The sequence below is a fragment of the Diorhabda carinulata genome, chromosome 5 (assembly GCF_026250575.1).
Source record: "Diorhabda carinulata isolate Delta chromosome 5, icDioCari1.1, whole genome shotgun sequence".
NCBI lineage: Eukaryota > Metazoa > Arthropoda > Insecta > Coleoptera > Chrysomelidae > Diorhabda > Diorhabda carinulata.
Genome location: NC_079464.1, coordinates 12,824,575 through 12,847,586, shown reverse-complemented (window position 1 = coordinate 12,847,586; position 23,012 = coordinate 12,824,575). Strand labels below are relative to the sequence as shown.

The 23,012-nt window shown below is 32.9% G+C and overlaps 2 protein-coding genes across 12 annotated transcripts in view; both read right to left on the bottom strand.

Annotated features, from left to right (window-relative positions):
- The window catches only part of LOC130894644 (glutamate-gated chloride channel), a 108,887-nt gene extending 100,763 nt beyond the window's left edge, over positions 1-8,124 (bottom strand). For 6 of the 11 annotated variants that reach the window (XM_057801576.1, XM_057801577.1, XM_057801573.1 and 3 more), the window contains exon 1: positions 7,809-8,079. The gene's annotated coding sequence lies outside the window, so the exon portion shown is untranslated. Of the gene's footprint in view, positions 1-7,808 lie in introns of all 11 variants that reach the window. The other 5 variants (XM_057801580.1, XM_057801582.1, XM_057801574.1 and 2 more) reach the window with 4 other exon arrangements.
- A 4,695-nt stretch (positions 8,125-12,819) lies between these two features.
- Positions 12,820-21,773, bottom strand: LOC130894519 (odorant receptor Or2-like). The gene is made up of 5 exons (XM_057801401.1): positions 21,577-21,773; positions 18,912-19,011; positions 17,913-18,014; positions 16,657-16,815; positions 12,820-13,047 (listed from the first exon to the last, which is right to left on the bottom strand). The coding sequence occupies exons 1-5, from the start codon at positions 21,771-21,773 to the stop codon at positions 12,991-12,993; spliced, it is 615 nt and encodes a 204-aa protein (XP_057657384.1). The 3' UTR covers positions 12,820-12,990.
- Between the last annotated feature and the right edge of the window lie 1,239 nt (positions 21,774-23,012).

The following is a 23,012-nucleotide window of genomic DNA, read 5'->3' as shown; positions in this document are numbered from 1 at the left end:
AATATTCGTCGCAATTGGTGCAGTTGTTTTGTGTCTGGGAAGTGATTAAAGAATGATAGGGGAGGAGGAGTAGATAAGGTACCCAAAGAAATTCACAGCTAAAATCAACCAATCACGATCGTTCAGTCATCGTTCGACCCACCGGCCGGTTTAACACGTGTCTGTGGTTTGTTAAATAATGTTACTGTGATTAACGTTAGGCATTGTATTTCCTTAAGATTTTTGGATAGTTTTTGTGATGGGGTAACGAAGTATAGTAAAATTCAATTTGTTTTTTGTGTTTGTCATAATTTGCTTTTTCAGAATGGTTCGTGACTTCAAACGCTGACAAAAGGTCGTGGTCCAAAGAATCCACATGGGAAGTACTCCAAGCAGTTTTCGATTGAAAAAGGGTTATTTTGAGGCAGATAAACAATTTGATGTGCCACAGACGACATTAGAGAGAAAATTTGAGGCTACTCGACTAGTATTGAACAAAATATCTGATAAAAAATCACCCATGCTATTAGGTTTTAAACTATTTTCTCTGTGTCTGTAGAGAATTTGCTTTTTGCTTATTTATTAGAAATTTATTAGACATGGATTTACGGTTAAAGATCTAAATTATACCACTAAGCAAATAAAAATAATAAGCCTAATTCATTCAACGCTGGGAAAAAAGAAACTGGTAGGGAATGCCTTCCTTAAACGACACCCAGAGGTTTCAATTAGAAAGCCTGAAAATATTGCTATCAAGTGATATCAAGAAGTGATCTGGTATCTACTAAACGTATTTCCCAACGTAGGGCTCACGCACAACAGGGGGGCAATTTGATTGTAAAGAGGGGTAATTCGAAAATTCAATACGAGATTAACACGTTTGCTCTGGGCTATTCAAATACAATACTAGGTGCCCAATTGAGAAAGAAAACTAATTCCTGAATAACTGCGGTCAATAAACATTTTAAAGTCGTTTAACGAAGTTTTTTATATCGTCAAGTTAACCTCCAGCAGGCTACGCAAGTGCTCCCGGACGCTTTAGAATCTCACTAAACAACACAGTTGCTCGCCTCTGAATAAAGTAGGGATAGGTATCGATGGTTTCACGAAAACATTGATGATTTTTCAATCCATGATTTTATTTCGATGTTTTGCAGTTTTCGATGGTTTTAAATCGATGTTTTGGTAATGTCAATAAATCCTAGTTGTTGAAAGTTACTTCAATTAATATATTTCAAATTAGCCAAGGCTAATTATTTCATTATTTAAATCCCCTCCCGTGAATAAAAAAGGTTGTGGAGCACGGGTTTACGTTTTGAGTGAATTCAGAGCGCATGGCAAAAAAAGAAACAATCAATAGATGAATCAATACCCGAAGAACTTTCGTTATAGTTAAATTCCCCAAACGAGAAAATTCAGCAGAACCCTCTGGCTTTCTGGAAAATGATGAAGGACACTTACTCTACTATTTTTCAAGTAGTATTCAAATATGTACCTGTAATCGCCACTTCCTTTCTATCTGAGCGTCTATTCTCCCAAGCAGGTCTGATTTTGAACTCTCTCAGAAATCACCTCTCAGAGGATATGGCTGCGAAACTTATTTTTCTACATGAACTAGATGACAAATTTTGGGAAATTTAATACCCAATATTTTTATTTCAAAATTTTTATCTTTTTAATATTAATTGATCAGTTGTTCTATATTGTTTTTTTTTTGTTTTTAATTATTATTACAACTTAAATTGTAAAATTTATTTCTTTTTAACCAAGTTTGTTTTGAAGCTCATAACCTTTGTTTTTCTCCTAATTATTTTTGTGTAATAACGAGTAAAAAATTAAGATTTTTAATTAAGTAATATAGCTAAATAGACATTAAAAATAACTGGGTTTCGATTTCGACTTAAAAAATTAATTTCAGGATTTTATTTACCAATGAATTTTAGAGAAATAAAAACTTATATTAACCTATCAGCTATTTCGCGAAATCAGTTAACTTACAAACAGAAAAATCAGCTAATTTACAACGTTTCTTTCATATTTTCATGAAAATATGAGCTTGATTGCCTTTTCATTCCTTTTTTTGTTCTTTTAGAAAAACATGTTTCAAAAAATCGATGATTTTCTTCCGATTTTGTCTATAGATACCCATTTCTCGCTTATGGATCAGCTGATACGTGTGTATTTAGACGTAGATTTCGTATTACCTATTTCAGGTTTCATTTTAATGTTATCAAATCAAAAGAAAATTTTTTTTCTAATCAGGGCATTAAGTTTTTTGGTTCTGAGATAAGTTAAAAAATACTTCGCTTCCCAAAATGAAAATCTCTCGTGAAAATTCATATTCAACGAATAAGTATTTATCGCATTTTTTTGTTAATGAGGTTTTTTAAATAAGATTTCTGTAATGATAAAAAGATTAACCCAATGAATGAAAAATCTACAAAATAAACATCACGTCCGCTACTGTTTTATTCCATTCTGGAAATCAATATGCGAAGCATAATTTGGCAACTATATACACACAATTTATATATTAAACTCGTGTCTAGTCATGATCATGCAATAGTTGTCCTTGAAAGTATTTAGGTCAGACTGATAGAGCCTTCCGTGTGAATGTAAAAGAATATCTGAATGCTACAAAATCATGCACGGACAAATCATAAGACATATACGATTTTATACACATTTTAATTTCAATTGTATGTGAATTGAGGTGATTAAGGTTCAAATTATGCCTTAAATACCATTCAATGAAATCTACCTAAAAATTAATGAATCTATTCTCTTTACAATGACTGTTTGAATGGAAACAGACACATACAAATTTGCTGTGATGTGAGGGAGGTTTCAAAATTGTTGAATATTGATGCTTGGAGTTCACATTTAAATTTCGAATATATATCCTTAATTAAATATGAAATAGGGTAGAAAGGTGGAATCAAATATTTAAAAATAACCCGGGACAGCAAGCCTCTTTGGAATAAATATGTTGTGAACAATTAATTATCTACATATTTCTAGCTGGTAGAAATTAAGATTATAAACCTAAACTACTGCTCGGGGTGTAGATTATTATCAAGATACCTATAATCAGATTTGATGCGGTAATTTGGAATAACAAAGTATGAGTTATATCAAGAAAACCCTCAATGAAATATGAAGCCTCTCTATGTATTACGAGAACTTTGGCCCCACCAAAACTCTAGAGATCATCAGATATCACACCTGGTGATCAATCCATGATTGGTAATGGTGACAAAATATCTAAGGTACAAGTAGTTTTATGACTGTAAAGAATCTGAAAACGAATTATGGATCCTCTTATTAAAAAAGTGATGGGTTTCCCTACTGGCAAACAAATGCTAGTGTGCCATTAAGAATCGACCATTTTACGTCTAATGAAACGGTGGTGACATATCCAGGTATACCAGGAAACAGGCGAGAAACAATTGCTTCGAAGTGCTTCGTGCGGGAACAGTTTTAGTTTGATTTGACTCGTCTTAAAAGACCCATAGAGTCGGTTTAGAGTTTATATGCATAGATCCATCGCAATTGAATTTTTTCAGCATATCTTTGCACCAATCGAAACGAGATTTTTTCAAGCGAATCTCAAATTACGCGAGATCCGATGCGAACAAATCTTTTGACAACCAAATGTTCATACAATATTGAATGAAGGCAAGTGGTATTAATGCCTAAGTATGCAACAATTTCACGGTTTGTCACATGACAATCTCGCAATATACGCACTGCATCGATGTTTTCTGACACAGCAGTCAATTCATCATGTAGCGAAATGCTATCACGATTGGTCGGCGGTCGGCTCAATCCACGTTGATTTTGGACGACCTTCGCGAAATTCATCCTGTAACGAAGTGGGTCCATGATTGCATTTGCATTTGCACTAGCTAAACATGATGCTTGATTACCAAAAGTCTAAGTGAGTTAGTTGGTTTAATCTACGTCGAAAGTGATAGAAAATTATCGCACGTAAATTTTCGTGATTTTTTTTGACAAAGATGAATTTTTCGATTATTAGTAAACAACTTAAATAGCACTCGTATACAACACTTTCTGAATAAGCTCACCATTAGAAGTGTCAAACTTCATCATATCAATGTCAGATTGGAAAAAATCATATCAGTATTGCCATATTTCAGAATTTCAGAACCAACCTTCTAAAGGAAAAATTCTGCATCAATAAACACCTAATGATACTATGTCTAGAAGAAAATATTGAATGTTCAGATGGAAAGGGAAAGAAAAGTATTGCCTTGATTTCGACGAGAAACTTTCACTGGAGTTACTAAGATATTTGGAGCTCTGATATTCTTTACATATCATCCATAACTTTTGAAAAACCTTTAAAATAATAGACTCCGTAAAATATTTCAATTTCAATCAATACATTTTATTTATAATGACTAGTATATACTTGACTTCTATATCAAAAATGCTCCATGTAAACCTTATTTGGAACAATGCTGGTGGTCTTGTTTTGTCATCTTCTTAAGGACGCCTGCCACTATCCTTATCACAGATTCCACAAACACATCTTTTTCATTTTAATATAAATAATTTTGCAATAAAATGGGTCATTTTCAATAGTATTCAATGAAACGCCTCAAACAATTTTGCCATCTTCAAACATAAAAATTCGCTGAACGGATTTTTTATTGTTTCCAGTTTTAGCGACTGTAGGCACACTTGAACGATGCCAGATGTATCATATTATCCAGCATTCTCATCATTTAATGTGGAAGTGCGACTAGAGAGAACATCGTGATGCAATCATACTTCAGAAATAATGTGTCAAATAATAAAATATTTGGAGCAAACTGCATGAAAGAAGTTATATATATTGAAAGCGAATTTTATGTGGTTAAGTCATGTTTTACAGATGGTTTACCTGTACTTTATGGGAACCAAATTTTGATGTTTTATGTGTCGTGAAATAAAAGCAGATGACTTGCGAAATTACGAAATTGTCAACGTGCCAAACTCTCAAATTTTCAATAACACGCCTTAAAAATGAGGAAGCAAGATTTGCTAGTCAAGAAAAGGTCACACAAATTTATAGATCGAATAATTAATGATTAAATTCACTATTTCGTTATCGATTTTACCGGGTGGGCAACTAAGACTTCAGGGAAAAAGAAATTGGTACAAAAGTGGTCCCAAGAAATTATTTCCTGAATTTTAGGTCTACGACAAGTGGACGTATTTGATAATAAGCATGTGAAAAACCAAAATTTAGCTTTTATCCATCAATATATAAATTCAAAGCAATTCAGTTAGCAACGTGAATGCAAGAGGGCCTTCATATATTTTATATTCAAATTGAAGTACAGAAGTTTAAATAGATCTTTCAAAATTGAACTAACATTAAAACTTCCACAATGTAGAATATCCTTCAGCAAGCCTTTTTTATGAATTGCATTAATAAGGATCTAACACACTCTTTTTCATTTATTTTGGCGCTTACAGGATTTCCAGAAGGACAAATGTATGCCGAGAAACTTTTTGTATCTTTTGAACTACACTTTCGAATTAGCTTTTTTGTCTTTTAGTCCAGGCGCCGGATGGAGTTTCCCTTTTCCCAATCCTTCACACTGCTCGGTTAGTTTCTGAGTCCTTGAGCTTTGAGTAGACAATAAAAAGGAATTTGTAGCCCAATATTTCAATTAATTACTCTACGAAATATAGGTCAAATGATGCAAAAATTTTATAATTTCAAATCCCAACTAATTGAAATAATTTCTTCTCAGGCACTGTAAATAAATTACAGCTTGTTCGATTTCTACGTACTGCTGCGAGTTACCTATTCGTGGAGGATTTGATGATTCAACAAAATATTCCAAATTCCATTTTTTTTATCATAATCATTTTTTTATTAATCATAAAAATCAATGGGATATTCTCACTAAAACAATCCTTCTATTGATACCAAAATATGTGTTCAGTTCATTTATTAGATTTCTAAGGAAGTGGGGTGTTAAGCAAAAATGAACCAATACAACAATCAGATTCATGATAAACATGGTTTTCTGAGTTCAGAGCCGAATGCTGACCTCACATTTTGCATACTCAACTCCATCCAGCTCCCGGTCTATTTGTGACAGGTCTCAATATTCGTCATTTCACTCCTGTCAAAAGTGAAATATGACTCGTCATTGAAAATAATTTCCAAACTTTTACCGGGCGAAAACTCGTCTCTGAGTCTGTTAAATTTTGATTTTTGTTCCAATTGTAACTTCTGAGAATTTTCTTGTTTTTTGAACTACATTCTGTTCATTTAGAATGTTGTTTATATATTTGTCACTAACTTTGAAATTTCTGTCCAATTACCATGAACTATCTCCCTGAGCCTCTTCAACTAAAGCTTCTCTATTCTTTTTTGGTTTCTTTTTTGTTTTTTTTGTCTGATCCTCTCAATCGAAATACCTTTTTCAACACGCCGACAGATATCGTAAATTTTTTGACTGGCTATTACCATTATTTATGATCAACCGTAAACGATTTCTTCGGATCTTGCTTTTTTCATAAAGTTTGACAATTATTTCACGTCTTTCGTTTTCTTTCAAATTTTCCATTGTTTGTTGTGATGCGACTTTAATCGGAATCAAAAATCAAAATCAGAAATTTTTAAACAACACAAAGTGACAATCGACCTCAATCGGTTTTAATGGATATGAATCGAATATATCTGAAAAAAGTGAACGCTAATACACCCAAATATATAAGAATTGTTGTGATGAGACTTTAATCAGAATCAAAAATCAAATTCAGAAATTTTTAAACAACATAAATTAACAATCGACCTCAATCGGCTTTAATGGATGTGAATCGAATATATCTGACAAAAGTGAACGCCAATACACCCAAATATATAAGAATTGTTGTGATGCGACATCAATCGGCGTCTATAGAAATCAGAAATTTTCAATCAACATAAACTGACAATCGACCTCAATCAGTTTCAATATCTCTACTGACTTCTTCTTAGATTGAAGATGATCTTCGTTTTCGCTACATATCATTACATCATCGGCATAGTACAGGATTTTGATTCAAATATCAATTCGTCCTTTATTTATAGTAACAGCTGAATAATTATAATTATTTGTTGAATAATCTTTTGTATGATTGATTCAACATTAATAAATGATTGTAGTTTTTCTGTGTTAAAATTTAATAAGAACATTGATTTTATTTATAAATATAACAAGGTTTTTAGTTTATTGATTACTACGGTCGACGCAAAACAATACCACAACGTAAGTTTTTGTATAACACATACAATAACCTCAAAAATAACCGAAAGCGGAAAGTTATAATATTTCAAGTTACGATTTGCGACTATATAAAGCAATTGATTTCGACTAGGAACTGGCACTGAAGTTTTTTCAAAATATTTGAAAAATAAATCCTTATTTTAAGGATTTATTTAAGTATTTAAATTAAGAATTAAGAATTTAAGTAATTTCTCTAAAATATTTTTTACCAAAATCGATTTCTTTTTGACTTTATCGAAAAACTATTGAAATGGTTGTCACTAGTTCTTATAAACATCCTGTATATGAGATGTTTTTTTATAATAATTTAAGTATATTTTCACTCCAAGTACTGTCGTAGTTTTTATTTTTATATATTTGACATTATCAGATTTGTTCATTCTAAAAATAATGTTTGAAAGACCATAAATATATTAAACACTCTCTTTTGGTTGAATTCGTCAAATCTATTTCTCAAAATAATATATTATTAGCTTAGAATTTCGCAAGATGTAACAAATTGAGGTTGACAATTTAATAATAGTAGCGAATTACCTTCAACATTTGCGTCACCTCTGGTAATACCGCATTAAATCCAAATAGAAAAACCCTCGCATTAGTCCGACAACACCCCTCGCTACACTTACTTAACACAACCACAGTGGAAAACTAGAGGAAAACCGTAGGAAAACGCGTGTATTCGTACGACTAGTGACTGCGCACCGAAAAAAAATTTCTCATCGATGTTGTCGACTATTTGCTGAGTCGAACTAATAATGGTCGCTATTTTTGTCGCACATGATATTATTGTGAATTTTTTTATGTATTGTGATCCAAGAAATCCATACAATCTGCCGCCAAATACTCACATGATGTAGGGAGTCGCACGGGTTGGTGGGGCCCAGGTGTAGCGCGCAGCCACTGCAATGTCGTTCTTTGTTGTGATAATTAGAAATTACTTCTTCGCTGTCAGTTGGAAAATGACTTAATAGGGGCGGATAGAGTAAGAACTTAAAGAGTTAATTCATATTATAATCTATTTTGTAAAGTAATGCATCCAACCCTTCACACATAGTGGATGAATCTTTTTAACAGCTCGTATTTGTTTTGTTTGCCATTCGAGGAAGAATATATATACAGGGTGTCATAGTTATTTGTATACTAAGGACTGAAAGTGCTACTCTACAAAGTAGTATTTCAGCCGCGGCGTACACAATATTTTTTAGACGACGCATAAGATCCAAAACTTTTTCAATTACACTAAGGAAAGAAAATAAATAATAGAGAATTATAAGCATTATATTTATCGAACAATATAATGTACTTAATGATATTTGCAATTTCAATATTAATTTATCAATTATTTACAAAATGTTGATTGTACCTCCAAGACAATTATTAATATTTATTAATATTCATTGGATGAATCTTTGTAGATATGTTTGTGATTTCGATACAATTTGTTTTCTGTTAGCAATTTCAATCTTATTTGTTATTGAGTCATCTATACAGTATGGTGCAAATGAAAGGAATAAATTCGTTATTTAGTAAATCGGCGACTTTAAGGAAAAATCCCCAAACCCGTCGATTTTTCTTTTAAAACGGGCTATTCGTAAGGATACCTTTTTTTTGATGTCATCTATGCGAGCGTGATGACGAAACCCAAATTAAGTGCTCAAATTGCTAAAATACAATGAGAAAGACGTGCCCGAACTCTTCTCGAACCTTCTCTATAACTTCCGGAGTTATTTGTGCAATCTTAATACGTATCCTTTCTTTGAGTTCATTGATATTTTGTGTCTATTTTGGTACACTTTACTCTTCAAGTATCCCCATAAAAAGACACCAAGAGGAATCAAATCAGGTGACCTAAACGGCCATTCTATTATTCCTCTTCGACCTATCCACCGATTTGGAAAGACATTGTTCAAATAGTTGCGCACCAATACAACATAGTGTGGAGGCGCACCATCTTGCTGCAGCCATAAATCATTTCTGTTTGGAAACAGCCGGTTCAATTCAGGTAGCAAGAAGTTTTGAAGAAATTCTAAATATCGAGGACCTGTTAAAGTTTCTCCGAAAAAGTATGGCCCAATAATCCCATTCCCGCTTATTCCCGCCCAAACATTAACTTTATCTGGGTATTTAGTACGGTACTCTTGCATCCAGTGTGTATTTTCTGTAGCCCAGTACCGATAAGTTTGACGATTGACATGACCGTTTAGTAGAAATGTAGCTTCACCCAGAAAAGAACCTTCTTTAAAAACATCGGATCTCTGTTATTTTGTTTCATCAAAATTTCACAAAACTCAATACGTCTATCAAAATCATCTTCCATAAGATCTTGCTCTTACTTTATAGGGATGCAACTTTTCCTTCTTTAGGATTCTAAGAGCTGTTTAATGGTTCAAGTCATTATCTAATACTACTTGCCGTGAACTGATATGGGGATTATTTTTAGAGGCTAACAGAACATCTAGTTGTTTGTTTTCTTATATTGGTTTTCTATTACCTTTAGAGAGGTCTTTGGCATGACCCGTTTCTCTGAATTTCTTCTTAATTTTGCTTATAGTGGATTGTGAAATTGGTTCTCGGTTGGGGTATTTATTATCAAATAACGTACATACTTCTTTCTGCATACGTGCTTTATCTCCACAACCAATCATTATTAGAATTTCGATTCTTTGCGTTTCAGTCAGCTTCATGTTGATAGATACAAAGACTTTTTGAATTCGTCTAATACTATCAATCATTTGACAGAAAGTTAATTATGTCCAAGTACTAATGTTGATGTTGATAAGGTAACTAGATTTTTAAAAAAGGTAAAAAGTAGGTAGATAATACATTACCAGTGACAGCCTTTACAAAATTTATTTTTGGGTGTCAATAAATACATCATACCAATACTTAATACATTTTATTAAGAAATCTGTTGAAATTTCATAAATACTGTTTGTGTCAATACGCAAATCAATTACTGTACATATTGATATGGCTGAATAGATATTTAAAAGACCTTTCAAATAATATATTACAACTCCCAAATTTCCATTTAAAAATTTTAGCGATGACAACATCACGCTCATATAGATGACGTCAATATAAAAAGGTATCCTTGTAGCCTGTTCAAAAATAAAAATCGACGAGTTTTGGGATTTTTCCTTAAAGTCACCGGCTAACGAATTTATTCCTTTCATTTGCACCATACTGTATAAGCTCTAAGGTTTATCAAAATCATCGAAGTGAAACTGTCAACTGTCGACATTGAATTGTCTAGAGTTACATTTAAGGAAGTTCAAGTTGTCTACTTCAGAACGTCCCGGAAGTGTTTTGCAGTACGGAACTGTCACTTTCACTACATGAAACACTCAAAACGCAACTTTCGGTATGTAAATGAATACAAAATGAACAACTTTCAGGTGGCGTCGTCTAAAAAAGTATTTTTTTCGTCAATCTATCAATAAGCACAATCCAAAAACTCGTACAGACAGTTGCGTGTTTGTCAAGACCGAAATTCCATAGAATAATAATGGTATTAGGTTAATGAGAATATTTCTTCAGCTGTTGGTCAGGTTATGACTTTAGGAAACATACATGTCTTTAGCACAATGTCAAATCAGCAACGTCTGTATATAGGAAGCCGATTTATGTCCAGCAAATCATAAAAATATTATAGTAAAGTCATATGCACTTAACTTACCAAATTTTTGTGAAAGAAATACAGGATAATTCTAAATGGAGGACCCATTTTTAAAAACTCGTATTTATTAAAGTACAAATACTACATGAATAATTTTTATAGTAATGAAAAGAGGAAGTTTAAAAGTTTTTTTTTTTAATTTATTACAAGTATTCAATGTGGCCTCTAGCTGCTGCACGGCAAACATCTACGCTAAACTCATTCCACACACGGGAAAGTGTATCTGCTGTTACTGATTGGTCGGCAGCAGTGATACGGTTCCGCAGATCGTTCAGAATTGTTGGTAGACGAAAACAGGTTGCTTAACATAACCTCATAAAAAATAATCACATGGGGTGAGATCAGGAGATCTCGGTGGTCAGAAGTGTAGAGCTAGGTCTTCATTTCCCCTGCGAGGAAGGGATTTATGTAAAAAGCCTTGTACATCGAGGTTCCAATGGGGTGGAGCTCCATTCTGTTGAAAAATGAAGTCCTTAGAATCTAGGTACGTTATTTCAGTCACAGTTATTTTCGCAAAAAAATTGGTCCATAAAACTTTGTACGTGATAAGGCACAGAACACATTTATCTCCGATACTACCGGTAGTCGACTGTAACTTTGTTATTCTGAATAGAGCACCCTATACAAATCTATGTAAAATTTTAATAAGCTTTTCTTTGAAAACTTTTTTCGAAAAATACATACTTTTTGAGTAATTAATTTTTTTGTAAAAAATTTGACCGTTGCAGACACTTATAATTTTTTTTACGAGGATACCCTTGAAGATATGAAAATAGTTTCTGTTCGGGTGGTTTAAGCAAGGTCAGAAGTATTTGAATCTATGATGAAAAGTTTTCATTTTATACAGGGTGTGTATAAAAAGTGGTCAAAGCTTAACTTCATAAATATCAAATTTCTTTATTTCTTTAGATAGAACCTCCCAGTATATTTTATTTTAATGCATTCAGGGGTAAAAAATGAGACAAATTCTTTGGCTTTGTAATAAATGACGTTTATTTAACCGTCATTAGTCAATTGTTCGTACTGTCAAAAATCGTTAAAATTCAATAACGAATAAATCAAATTTAAACCAAACCAAATTTAAAAGCACCAGCAATTTACAGATAACATTTAATATCTGGATAACGGTAAGGTTTAGGTATAGGAAAGTATATATAAATTTGACTTATTTTTCAACCCTGAATACAATAAAATAGGAAAAACCGGGTGGTTCTATTCAAAAAAATGGAGAAATTTGATATTTATGAAGTTAAATTTTTATACACACCCTGTATAAAATGAAAAATTTTTCAACATAGATGCAAATACTTCTGACTTTGCTAAAAGCAACCGAACAGAAACCATTTTCATATCTTTAAGGGTATCCTCTTAAGAAAATAAATTATAAGGTTCTGCAACGGTCAAATTTTTTACAAAAAAATTAATCTCAAGAATTTATTAATATATAGGATGTTCTATCAAAAATAACAAAGTCAATTTCCTTTAGAACCGGAAGTCAGCCATCTTTGAAAATATTTTAGTTAAAAAAATTGTATCCGAAAACCCAAACGCAGACATTTTCATGATTTTACTATAAGAGTTTTTCCATATACATATAGTTTTTATTCGTCGTGGAACACCTGTATAGTTTCACGTAATTTTTGATGAAAAAATAAAACTTGATTCCTTATATATATCTCACTTTATCACATTCTGCATATACCGGTTATCAAGAAGGGAATATTTCAATGTAATAAGAAGAATATGAAATATTAATCGATATTAATAAAGATTTTTTTATTAAAAACTTGACATGATTTGTTTTGTCAACAAATAGATAAACATAAATACGAATTGGTTCAAGTAAATCTCGACATTCAATGCTATTTATTTTATTCAAAGAAAGGTCTTTATGTTCCATTCAATCAATAACAACAGAAAGTGATAACATTCATTAAACTATGTAGTTTACAGCAAATTTGTTCCAAGTGCGCATGTTATATAAACTGATATTCTAAAATTACAAAGAAAACTATAAAATCATAAAATAAAATATCTTCAATCGTGATACATTGTTGTGAAAAATGTGCAAGTACTGTAGCAGATTCTCATTATCTGAAAAAAAAAAATAAAAGACACTTAAGAAAATTGAATAGAAGATCATAATTCTCAATTGAAATTATAGTCTATTTTTAAACATAAGAGAGTAATAAAACGAGGAAGCACTTCTATGGTAGACATTTGAAATATTTTTTCAAGTTATATCACGAGCATTTTCTTATTAAATATTATTTGTGTAAATATAATAAATATATAGTGGATGCACTAATATTTTCACCTAATTAACCTGCTTATAATAAACAGCTTAAGGTGAAAAGGTGCAATCATTTTTCCACGGTGTATGAAAAACATATCTAGATCTATAATATGGTCGAACGATTCTTTAAAAACATCAACATCACCGAAACGAGTAGCTCAAAAGTAAATAAACCACCTTCAACAAAACCTTCTGAACTACCTATGTGTACTATGATCAGTCTGTGCCTCTTTGCTGTAGGTGGATTTAAGCCCTGAGATGAATTATTAATAATAATAGATAAAAACAATGAAGATGTAGACGAAGCAAAAAGAGCAATAGGCACAATGGAAGGAGGTATAAAAGCCTATCAACTGAAGCACAGAAAAAAACACATATACGAGGCAATAGAGGGATTAGAAAAAGAGATTGGGAGATGGAAAGACCAGTATTAAATCAGCGTGTTTAGGTCGATGCGAATTAAAACACAAACCATCACAACAATGTTACCAACTTATGATATCGTAACCTTACTCAGAAAGACTAACATAAGATAGGGCATAGTCATAAACCAGGTATGGGAAAGGATAAAGGTGAATAAATGTCCAATATGCTAAGAATACGATTATGAACTATCCTAATATAATGGCCTCGACAGAATAGGCAGCTCCAAAACAGACCGGATCAGAAAAGAAATATATCAATATAAGGGAAAAAAGAACAACAAAATATAGAAGTAAAAGCCACATTGACGCAAGAGACGAAAACATAAAAAAATTGATCCCAATAAACCTAAACAGATGCACGGAGGCTCACGACTGTACTAAAGGAAACATAAATTGAATATAGACTTCCTAACGGTATCCGGACGTGATTCACCGGTTGCAGTTCATACAAATGATTATTGTTTTTATTTAAAAAAGCAAAACACACTGCCTTTTGATGTCTTTACGGTCTCAGCTATTCAATTTACGATTAGATACAACCAATTTGTGGACTTTTTGATGTTTTTTGGAGTAACTCTCTCAATTCAACGAACAAAACGTTCAGCTTTATCGGTGGCTGTACGAACACGTTTAAACCAGCAAACAAATAACTAAAGGCTCTTTTCGTTAGAGCAAACACTTTTGAAGCAATGATGAATTAACACACGAAATTGCTTTAAATTCATTGTTTCGAAAATAACGAAAGCGAACCTGCAACGTCTCTAGAACTTTCAAAAAAAAAATATTTCTTCTTCCTCTGCAAACCAGACCGCCACAGCTTTAATTACCTCCTCGCTGGAAGAAAATTTACTTTTTTCAGTTGAGAAAAGAGATGATAGTCGGACGGAGCCAAATCTGGTAAATAAAGGGGGTGTTCTAGTAATTCAAACCCTAAATCACGAATTATTCGTATGACAACATGAGATTTGTGTGCAGGGGCATTATCCTGCAAAAGCAAAACACCTTTGGTTAGCTTTCCATGTCTTTTCTCTCTAATTTTTTCCCGTAGAGTGGTCAGTAATGTCGAATAGTGATCTCCAGCTATTGTTCTACCCTTATACAAAAAATCAATCATGATTACTCCATGGCAATCCCAAAAAACTGGAGCAAGAACTTTTTCAGCAGATTTTTGAACACGAAATTTCTTAGGTCTTGGAAAACCAGAGTGTCGCTATTCCATGGATTGTTGCTTAATTTCTGGATCGTAGAAATGTACCCAAATCTCATCCATAGTAACAATTCGGTTTAATGATAACTCGATACAACTCCAATTTTTCGATTTTCACAATTTCGGTGAATATCTTTTTTCTTTTAATTTATTGTATGACTCTGGTTCACTTTTTTGACGTCAAACTTTACACTGACACTTCTAATAAGTTATTGTTCGTTGCTATGGTAACGCATGGAACTGGTCTAGGCTTACTAGATATCAATACATCCTCGTATTTAGCAATATAAACGTTAGAGGGCATCATTATTTCATATCATTTAGATATTGAGATTTCTATTGACCATAATAGTTTGAATAGTTTTTTGAAAGTAAACCAAATGAATATGGAAATAACGGTAACCGTATGTGGAGATCTTTTTTTGGTCCCGAGATATCTTAATAAATTTGTAAACTGCGATTATTATGATAGATCACCCAAACGGAAATTTATTTTGGATAGAAAGTTATCAAAATATTGCTGCTAGAAGTCATTATCTAAATGTAAAGATAATACTACCAACAATGCGGACAAATCATCAAATAAACCTTGTAACAAGTCCAACAAATAATAACCTAGATAACTAGTTAATGCAATTAGTGGCGCCCTAGGTGTTCGAAAATCAGTCGTTTATCATCTCTTGTCGGAGCTCTATTGGTGTAAACGAAATCTTTATCCGAAATAAAAATCTCAGTGAGTTAGGTGTGGAGATATGGATGACTAAATGAATAAATTTCCATATCCTATCCACCTATCAGGGTATGTTTGATGTAAATTATGCCGACCATATATGAAATAATATGATGGGCATGTGATGAATAGCTAAAGATATGCCTTTTTAAAGAAGTGGCAATTCGTTTTTTGAAATGTCGAAATATCTTTCTCCATTAAATGTATGATTGAAAAAATGACCCAATTATATGTCTGCACATTTACATACTGACGACCCCGATGTTGAATCGCCATGGATTTTTTTTTGTGTAGTGGATATTTTGACGATTCAATCTACCATTACTATGGAACGTAGTTTCATCACAATATGTAGGTTCCTACCCATATTTTCCGCTTCTATTCACTAGAAACTATATAAAATATTTTAAAATAACGGAGAAAATTCAACACAACTTCTTCAGCTTACTAGCCGTTTAATGAAGATTTCTCGCCGTTTACACATTTCTAGAGATATCTCGTGGCAAAATAAAAGTTTTCATTGTTTCAATATTAACTTAGTTTTCTTTTGGAAAAGCTACGTGATGTTCTACGCTTCTATTCAAATTTGAGAAGAGAAATCACAATATCTAAAATATATGAAATAACGCACTCACGTTGCTAATGAAATTTATAAGATATTGTATATATTTTGCTTAAGAAAATCGGCTAAGCAGAACCGGACTTGATCATAACAGGGTTTCCACTCTCCCCCATGAAAAATGCGTAGATTTCTAAAGAATTCGATTATACTATATAAAGTGTATGGAAATTTTCGGTAACTAATTTTATCTTTTCAAAAATGCTCTCTAGTGGGGAACGTGAGAATCTGAGAATAATTTTCTGGTATTTGACGGTGCCATTTTTGCTATAATTTTTATTTCTTTGAAGCTGTAAAATAATCTCGTTCTTAGATATGGCCGACGGCCGTTCTTAGTGACTCACCTGGTATTTGAGAATAAATTTATTTCCCAATCCATATGGTATGATTCATTATTGAGATTTAATTGAAATATTTATACAGTACCTTTGTAAATGATTCAAGAGACATTTTTCCAATAGCTACAGAATTCAACGATAATGTTTGTTGGGATCTAATCATCATTAATAGTAGAGTTGCTCTTGCTTTTTGTGTTGCTTCCGTCCAATTGGTTTCATTATAAATTACATCCGAAACGGATGTACTCTGAAATCAAATACTAGATTTTGTTTTTGAAATTTATCGTCTCATCGATTTGGGCTACTTATTACCTTGTGAAAACAAACGGTTGAAAAACAATCTTTTAGAAACTGGCTAAAGATAAAATTATACTCCAAATCGAGATATTCCACATTCCAGGCTAAATACAAAAAAAAATTGAAACCTGGTATATTTGATGACCCACAAATTAGATTTCTAATGAAATACAACGATGTCACGAAGAGCAACGTATTAATCTCAAATTTCTAGTTATATTTTAAAAAATCTCCAATTGAGTGCCATAAATTATTGCAAGAGGCTTTTGGGGACAATTCTCTAACTCGTGCGCTAGTTTTTGGGTGGTGTAAGCGCTTTAGTGAGGACCAAGAGAGCACTGAAGATGACCAGAGCCCAGGTCGCCCTGTGACTGTTTCAACTCCGTGAACAGTGACCAAAATCAACCAAACTGTGCGTGCAGTTCGTCGAATGAACATCCTGATGATTGCCGAGGCTGTAATCACCGATAAAGGAACGGTAAAAAAAATGTTACTCGAGGAATTACACATGGCAAAAGGCTGTGCGAAGTTGCTGCCAAAAAAATCTTATTCATGATCAAAAGCTCTTGCGTCAGCGGGTCTGCTCAGATTTCTTTGAAAGGTTACAAAAAGATCTGCTTTGGAAGGTACCCGATTTGAGTCTATAGAAGCGGATAAGCAGAGCTCTTGAAGGCTCATCAAAGAAGACTTCCAGTACTGCTTCGATCAATGGAAAAAACGTATTGAAAAGTGTTTGGCGAGGTGAGGGGAGTATAATGAAGGGAAGCATTCGAATGTAGGATATTTTTTATAATGAACCCATTTTTCGTAACCAGTCTCGTTATTTAATAGCCAGACCTCGTATGCATTTAATGAATAAATTAGAAGCAGTAGATCAAAAATATTTCAATGCTATTACAAAAACTTCAAGATCAGGAAGTGCAAAGTATAAGAAATTTGTTATAAATCTAGTGTGTATTCTTTAAGTGATCCAAAAGGAAAGAATCGGAACATAAAAGATGAACTTTGGTCCAAATCCTCTTGTTCTGTAAGATGAGTTGTACGTACCTCAACTTGAATTTCGTTTGCAAAATAGAAGAAGAAATACATTTGTATTACAGACATCGAAAATGCAGCAAAGCAACGTATTTTTATTTCGAGAGAATCTTCCTGAAACACAATAATAAAGAAATATAGATAAATAATGAAAACCTAGCAATATTTTTAGCATAGATATTATGATGATTATTATAAGTCGAAATTAATTGATCATTGAGAAAACCATATCATTTTTATATATTTTGTTTAACTCTTCGGAACTTGCTATGGTATATGAAGAACGCCACCTTCAAAGAAATACGTGCAACTTGAAATTCCTCAACTTGTTTGCCCCTTCCTTTTATGTATCCTCATACGGGACCTTAGTCTTGTCATGTACTTATTTACTTAGCGTTGGGTATTGTTGAAAAGTTATTAAGTTAAACACTAATTTTGTTTGTAATTATATGTATGTATCATAATAAAAGATTTCTACTATTAACCTCTTAAATAATTCCGAAATTCCATATGCCGTTCTTCAAAGGAGAAAACAGCTACTTTCCTGGCTAATGCCTCGACGAATATTGAATTACAACTCCTCCGAAGAGCGTGATGTTAATCGACTGGGAGAGGGACTTAACCACTGAATAGTTTCGATGTTGGCCATGGCCAACGTTGGCATTAAGGCCATGGAAAATGGGTTATTTTGACCCGCGTCTAAGTAGTACCTACCATTAAAATGGAGATGAAACCAAAACTTGTGGTACAACTACATATACTTCTGGTCTTCTTGCGCGTGAAGGCTACGTTTTCTTAAGAAACACCAGAGTTGCCAGTATCGTCGAATTTATTTCAATTTATATCTGTTGTATGCTGTTGCCACATTTCCATTCCTTTAAATAAGCTTAGGTGAAGTTTCAGTATTCGTTCAATGTTTAGCTGTGCGTAGCAAGGTGAATGTTAAGCGCATCGTGTAGTACCGGCTTAATCATAAACGCCCAAACTACATCATTAATAATATGTACTTACTGTTAATATTGGTATCATAAAAGCAGCAATATCCAAAACGTAACTACAATATTGTATGAAAATGATTCCTTTCAAAGAAAATTGTATCCAGTTCATCAATCTGAAAGATTTGATATAGTTGACAATTGTTTTGTTGCTCTTAATATATTATTGATTCTGGGCATGTTTACATCCACAATACGTAAAACGATCAATCATTTCATACAATTCACTACTCTTCTTCTTAAATTTTGATTTGTAGACCACATTTACAAGTTTAAATTTCAGTTAAAGCCATGCATAAAACTGCAACTACCACGGAGCGTCCGTTTTTGTAATGCTTGACATTTTGTCAATTACGTAGCAAATGGCGTGTGGTTGATAACCTCATAATCATAAACTTCTTAATATTATCAAGGAAAATATAACGGTTTTGTAGATTTTTAATAATAAAGTTACTAAGGATATTCTCAAGAAGATAAGTTTTATTTGTATGATTTGTCCATTTTCATTTAAAAGAAAAAGTTCTTGTTGTCACTAAAAGTACCTAAAAAAACCCACCCCATACCCATAAGTTTCTAAGATGGCAGGGTCGCATTTAGGAAGAATCTACCATTGATTAGTGATAGGCTATAAATTAAGGTCTCTCATTAATTGTTGCTAATCGCTGGTACGTTTTGTACAAAAATTGCTAATCGCGGGTAGATTTTGTCTCCCTGGGAATACTATGCGCACTATTGCCAATAGGAGGAAGGATTTACCTTAATGTTGCTAACAGTGGTATGTTTTATCTAAACATTTAAATTATTACAGTAACATTTTTATATTTAGTGCGACTTCGCATTTGGTACATTTTCATTTACATTGAAATTTCTTTTCATTTTTGAGTGTGTTTTTTCACCAGTTGCTGGTCGGCGCTTACTGCCTCTAGTTACACCTGGTTTCCTTCTGGAGATGGACGTCGGCTGAACTCTTATTGAAAGCACCAGCTCGATTGCATAGGCCACTACCGCACATACTTTTTTGTTTTAGCTTAATCCAGCATTTTTAAACATCTGCTCAAAAGTGCATCTAGGAAATGTTCAAACTCATTATCATTCGCATTTTTGCTTTCTAGGACTGACAGTGTTTTAGTATCTTCATTTACAGCATCATAATTTTCATAATTTAAACCTATTTCATTTAAATCTGGATTATTTAAGCAGCTGATGGACTTACTTTCAACAAGCGGTGCATAAAAATCCCATTCCTTGGCGTTATCTCCTAATGCAAAAATTGCCATCGAGTATGTGTCATTAGCCTCAGCTGTAGAAAACGTACCAGTGATTAGCAACAACCAATGAGAGACCTTAATTTATATCCTATTGCTAATATATGGTAGATTCTGCCTAAATGCGTCTAGGTCTTAAGAGTGTGTTGGACTAATCAAGAAAGACGTCGAAGATTTTTTATATCTCTATATATTCTCCACTAATTTATTCAGAAAGAGTTTTGATATATGGAATAGATTCAAAAACTAACCATTGGTTATCGGAGATATTTTATTCATTATCATCAGTGCCTACTTCATCAGTGGTGTTTCGAGTAGCGCTGTTATAGATCAAACTTTTCAATAGGATACCCTTTTTTATGTAGGGTATCTGTGCGTTTTTTGTTATATTTTGAGATCAAGATTGGGTGCGAAATTGTTGCAATTCTGTTTTTATTCCAAGCGCTCAATTAACTGTTATTGTGTATGTGCGATTTGTTTTAAAATTGAAATATCTCCCCGAACTGTTAGGTTTCACGTACCAGCCAGGGATTGTCTTGTTTTCATTGGTTAGTATCAGTTTTGTGTCTAGCAATGGTCCACATTTGTCAGATTCTTTTTCTACTATGAATTGAATATGTTCATAGTAACTATTGAAAGTTTCAAAAGCAATCTCAAGCATACCTGCAGGTATCTCTATAGATAATAAAACAGCAAAGAAAAAATACGATGAGAAACTGGAGAAAGCCCTAGCAGAACGACGTGGCTATAATATTAAGTTATAAATCGGTTTGAGCAGAACAGGTACACTAAAAATGAAGACCTATTGGCATACGCAGACAATGCAGTGATAATTTCGAAATCGGAAAATGAGCTTAAGGAAACTTGCAGAGCCTTCATGCCAAAGCAATGAATCTACGAGTCAAATAAGATAAATCGAAGTTCTTGGCAATGATAACACCATAAAGGAAAAGAGCAATAATAAGATTGTCGATACAACTTAATGAAGAAAAGGCAATGAGCTTAGAACAAGTTCAAAGTTATCTACATCTTGTGGTGGTTATCAAGGACGACGGTAACGAAAATGACAAGGGGAAATAAACAGTTGGGAGCACTGAATACGTTAATAAGAATAAGAAACCACATCTATACAAAACAATAAAATAAGACAAACAGAGAAAGGAACTCAGGACTGGAAAAATTTCTTATTTCTCAGCCCTTTTGATATGTTTATGCTTCTAAATGTTCTTTATTTTAGGTCTCTTCTGATTTGAAAGTTTCTTGTATAATTTTAAAAAATTCAATCAGAAGAGATCTCAAATCAATCAATCAATATATATATATATATATATATATATATATATATATATATATATATATATATATATATATATATATATTTATATTATTATAAATGCGGAAAATTTAGATTCTTACCTTATCACGTATTGGTGCATTCTGACGCAATATCTTAGACGTGAATCACTTGATTTTCTATTTTCGAAATAACTATCATCCTTTTCAACTTTATTGAAGTTGATATTTTTCAGATAATACTTCAATAAACTAACCTGACTTAGAAAAAATATGACCAAAGACAACGGTACTGTTTTATAGTAAGAAAACAAAAGCATACCGCAAAATACAGTTATTTTGTCAAAAGCAGAACATATCCACGGATAGTTATCAGGAGAAAATGGATACCATATTTGGAAAACAAAACCTTTATTGTAGGGACAATCAGGTTCGAATTCTGCGTGCTCAGAGTCACTGAAAACATGAAAATTTGTTAGAACTGTATTTCTAAAATTTCCATACTTAGTGCAGTACATAAATTTTTAGCATGGCATAGGCAGGAAGACCATAAATAAAAATAATCATATTTCTATATATTCTTCCTTTATTTCTACAAACTATTCAGGCGTATAACTAAAGCTTCTATGTCTCTATATCTTTAAATTTAATATTATCGTACAGTGACTGTTTCATTTTATCATCGCTGTTAACTCTTTTATCTCTCAACTCAAAATAGTCGAACGGGACAAATTGGGGCTATATAGTGGGTGTTCAATCTCTGTGAGCCATATTCGTGTACATAAGCTTTGGAAAGCGAAGTAGTAAGGACGGGAGCATTGATATGAAGCAAGTGGACACCTCTGTTGATTTTGCCGCGCCTCTAATTATAATTTTTTGACCAACGGCCTTCGTAAGTCAGAATAATATGCTGCATTCATGGTTGTATTTGATTTTTTCTGTTTTTCGTCACATTTCCTCTGTTGGCACAAGCTCTCCTTTCTACTTTTTGGTCTTCGCTCTAAAAATCGCTCCAACCATTCTACTTGTACTAATTATTGTCATATTTCAATATTCATATAAAACCCTCGGGACACTTTTCGAAAAATTCTGTATTCTGCAAATTCTTCTTAAGTCGGCAGTTATTTATTCACGTCTCTAACGAAACAATCTTCAATTGTTGGAAATGATGAACACGATTTGCCTTAAAAAGCCTCTATTTTGTAATATTTCTTCAGTCAAAAACAGCGTGGAACTCAATTTGAGCCTGCAACAATTCTACAGGTTTATTGGCCAAAAAACAGATAGTAAAGGAGGGATAACTCTTCAACGCCTCTGTCTTTAAAACCATATTTCAACATGTCTTTATTCCAGTAGACAACCCAAATTTCTTAAGGATTCTGCCAATGAGACCGATTTCATAACCCAACATATAATTTGGAGCCCCCATAGTATTACCCACCTAAATCAGATCATATCACTTCACGCACTCTTCACTATCGAGTTCATTGAATCGGTTTGCCGAGCGGCGGCGAAATATTTTTTAACGGATCGAGAATTGTAAAATAACGTACCACATC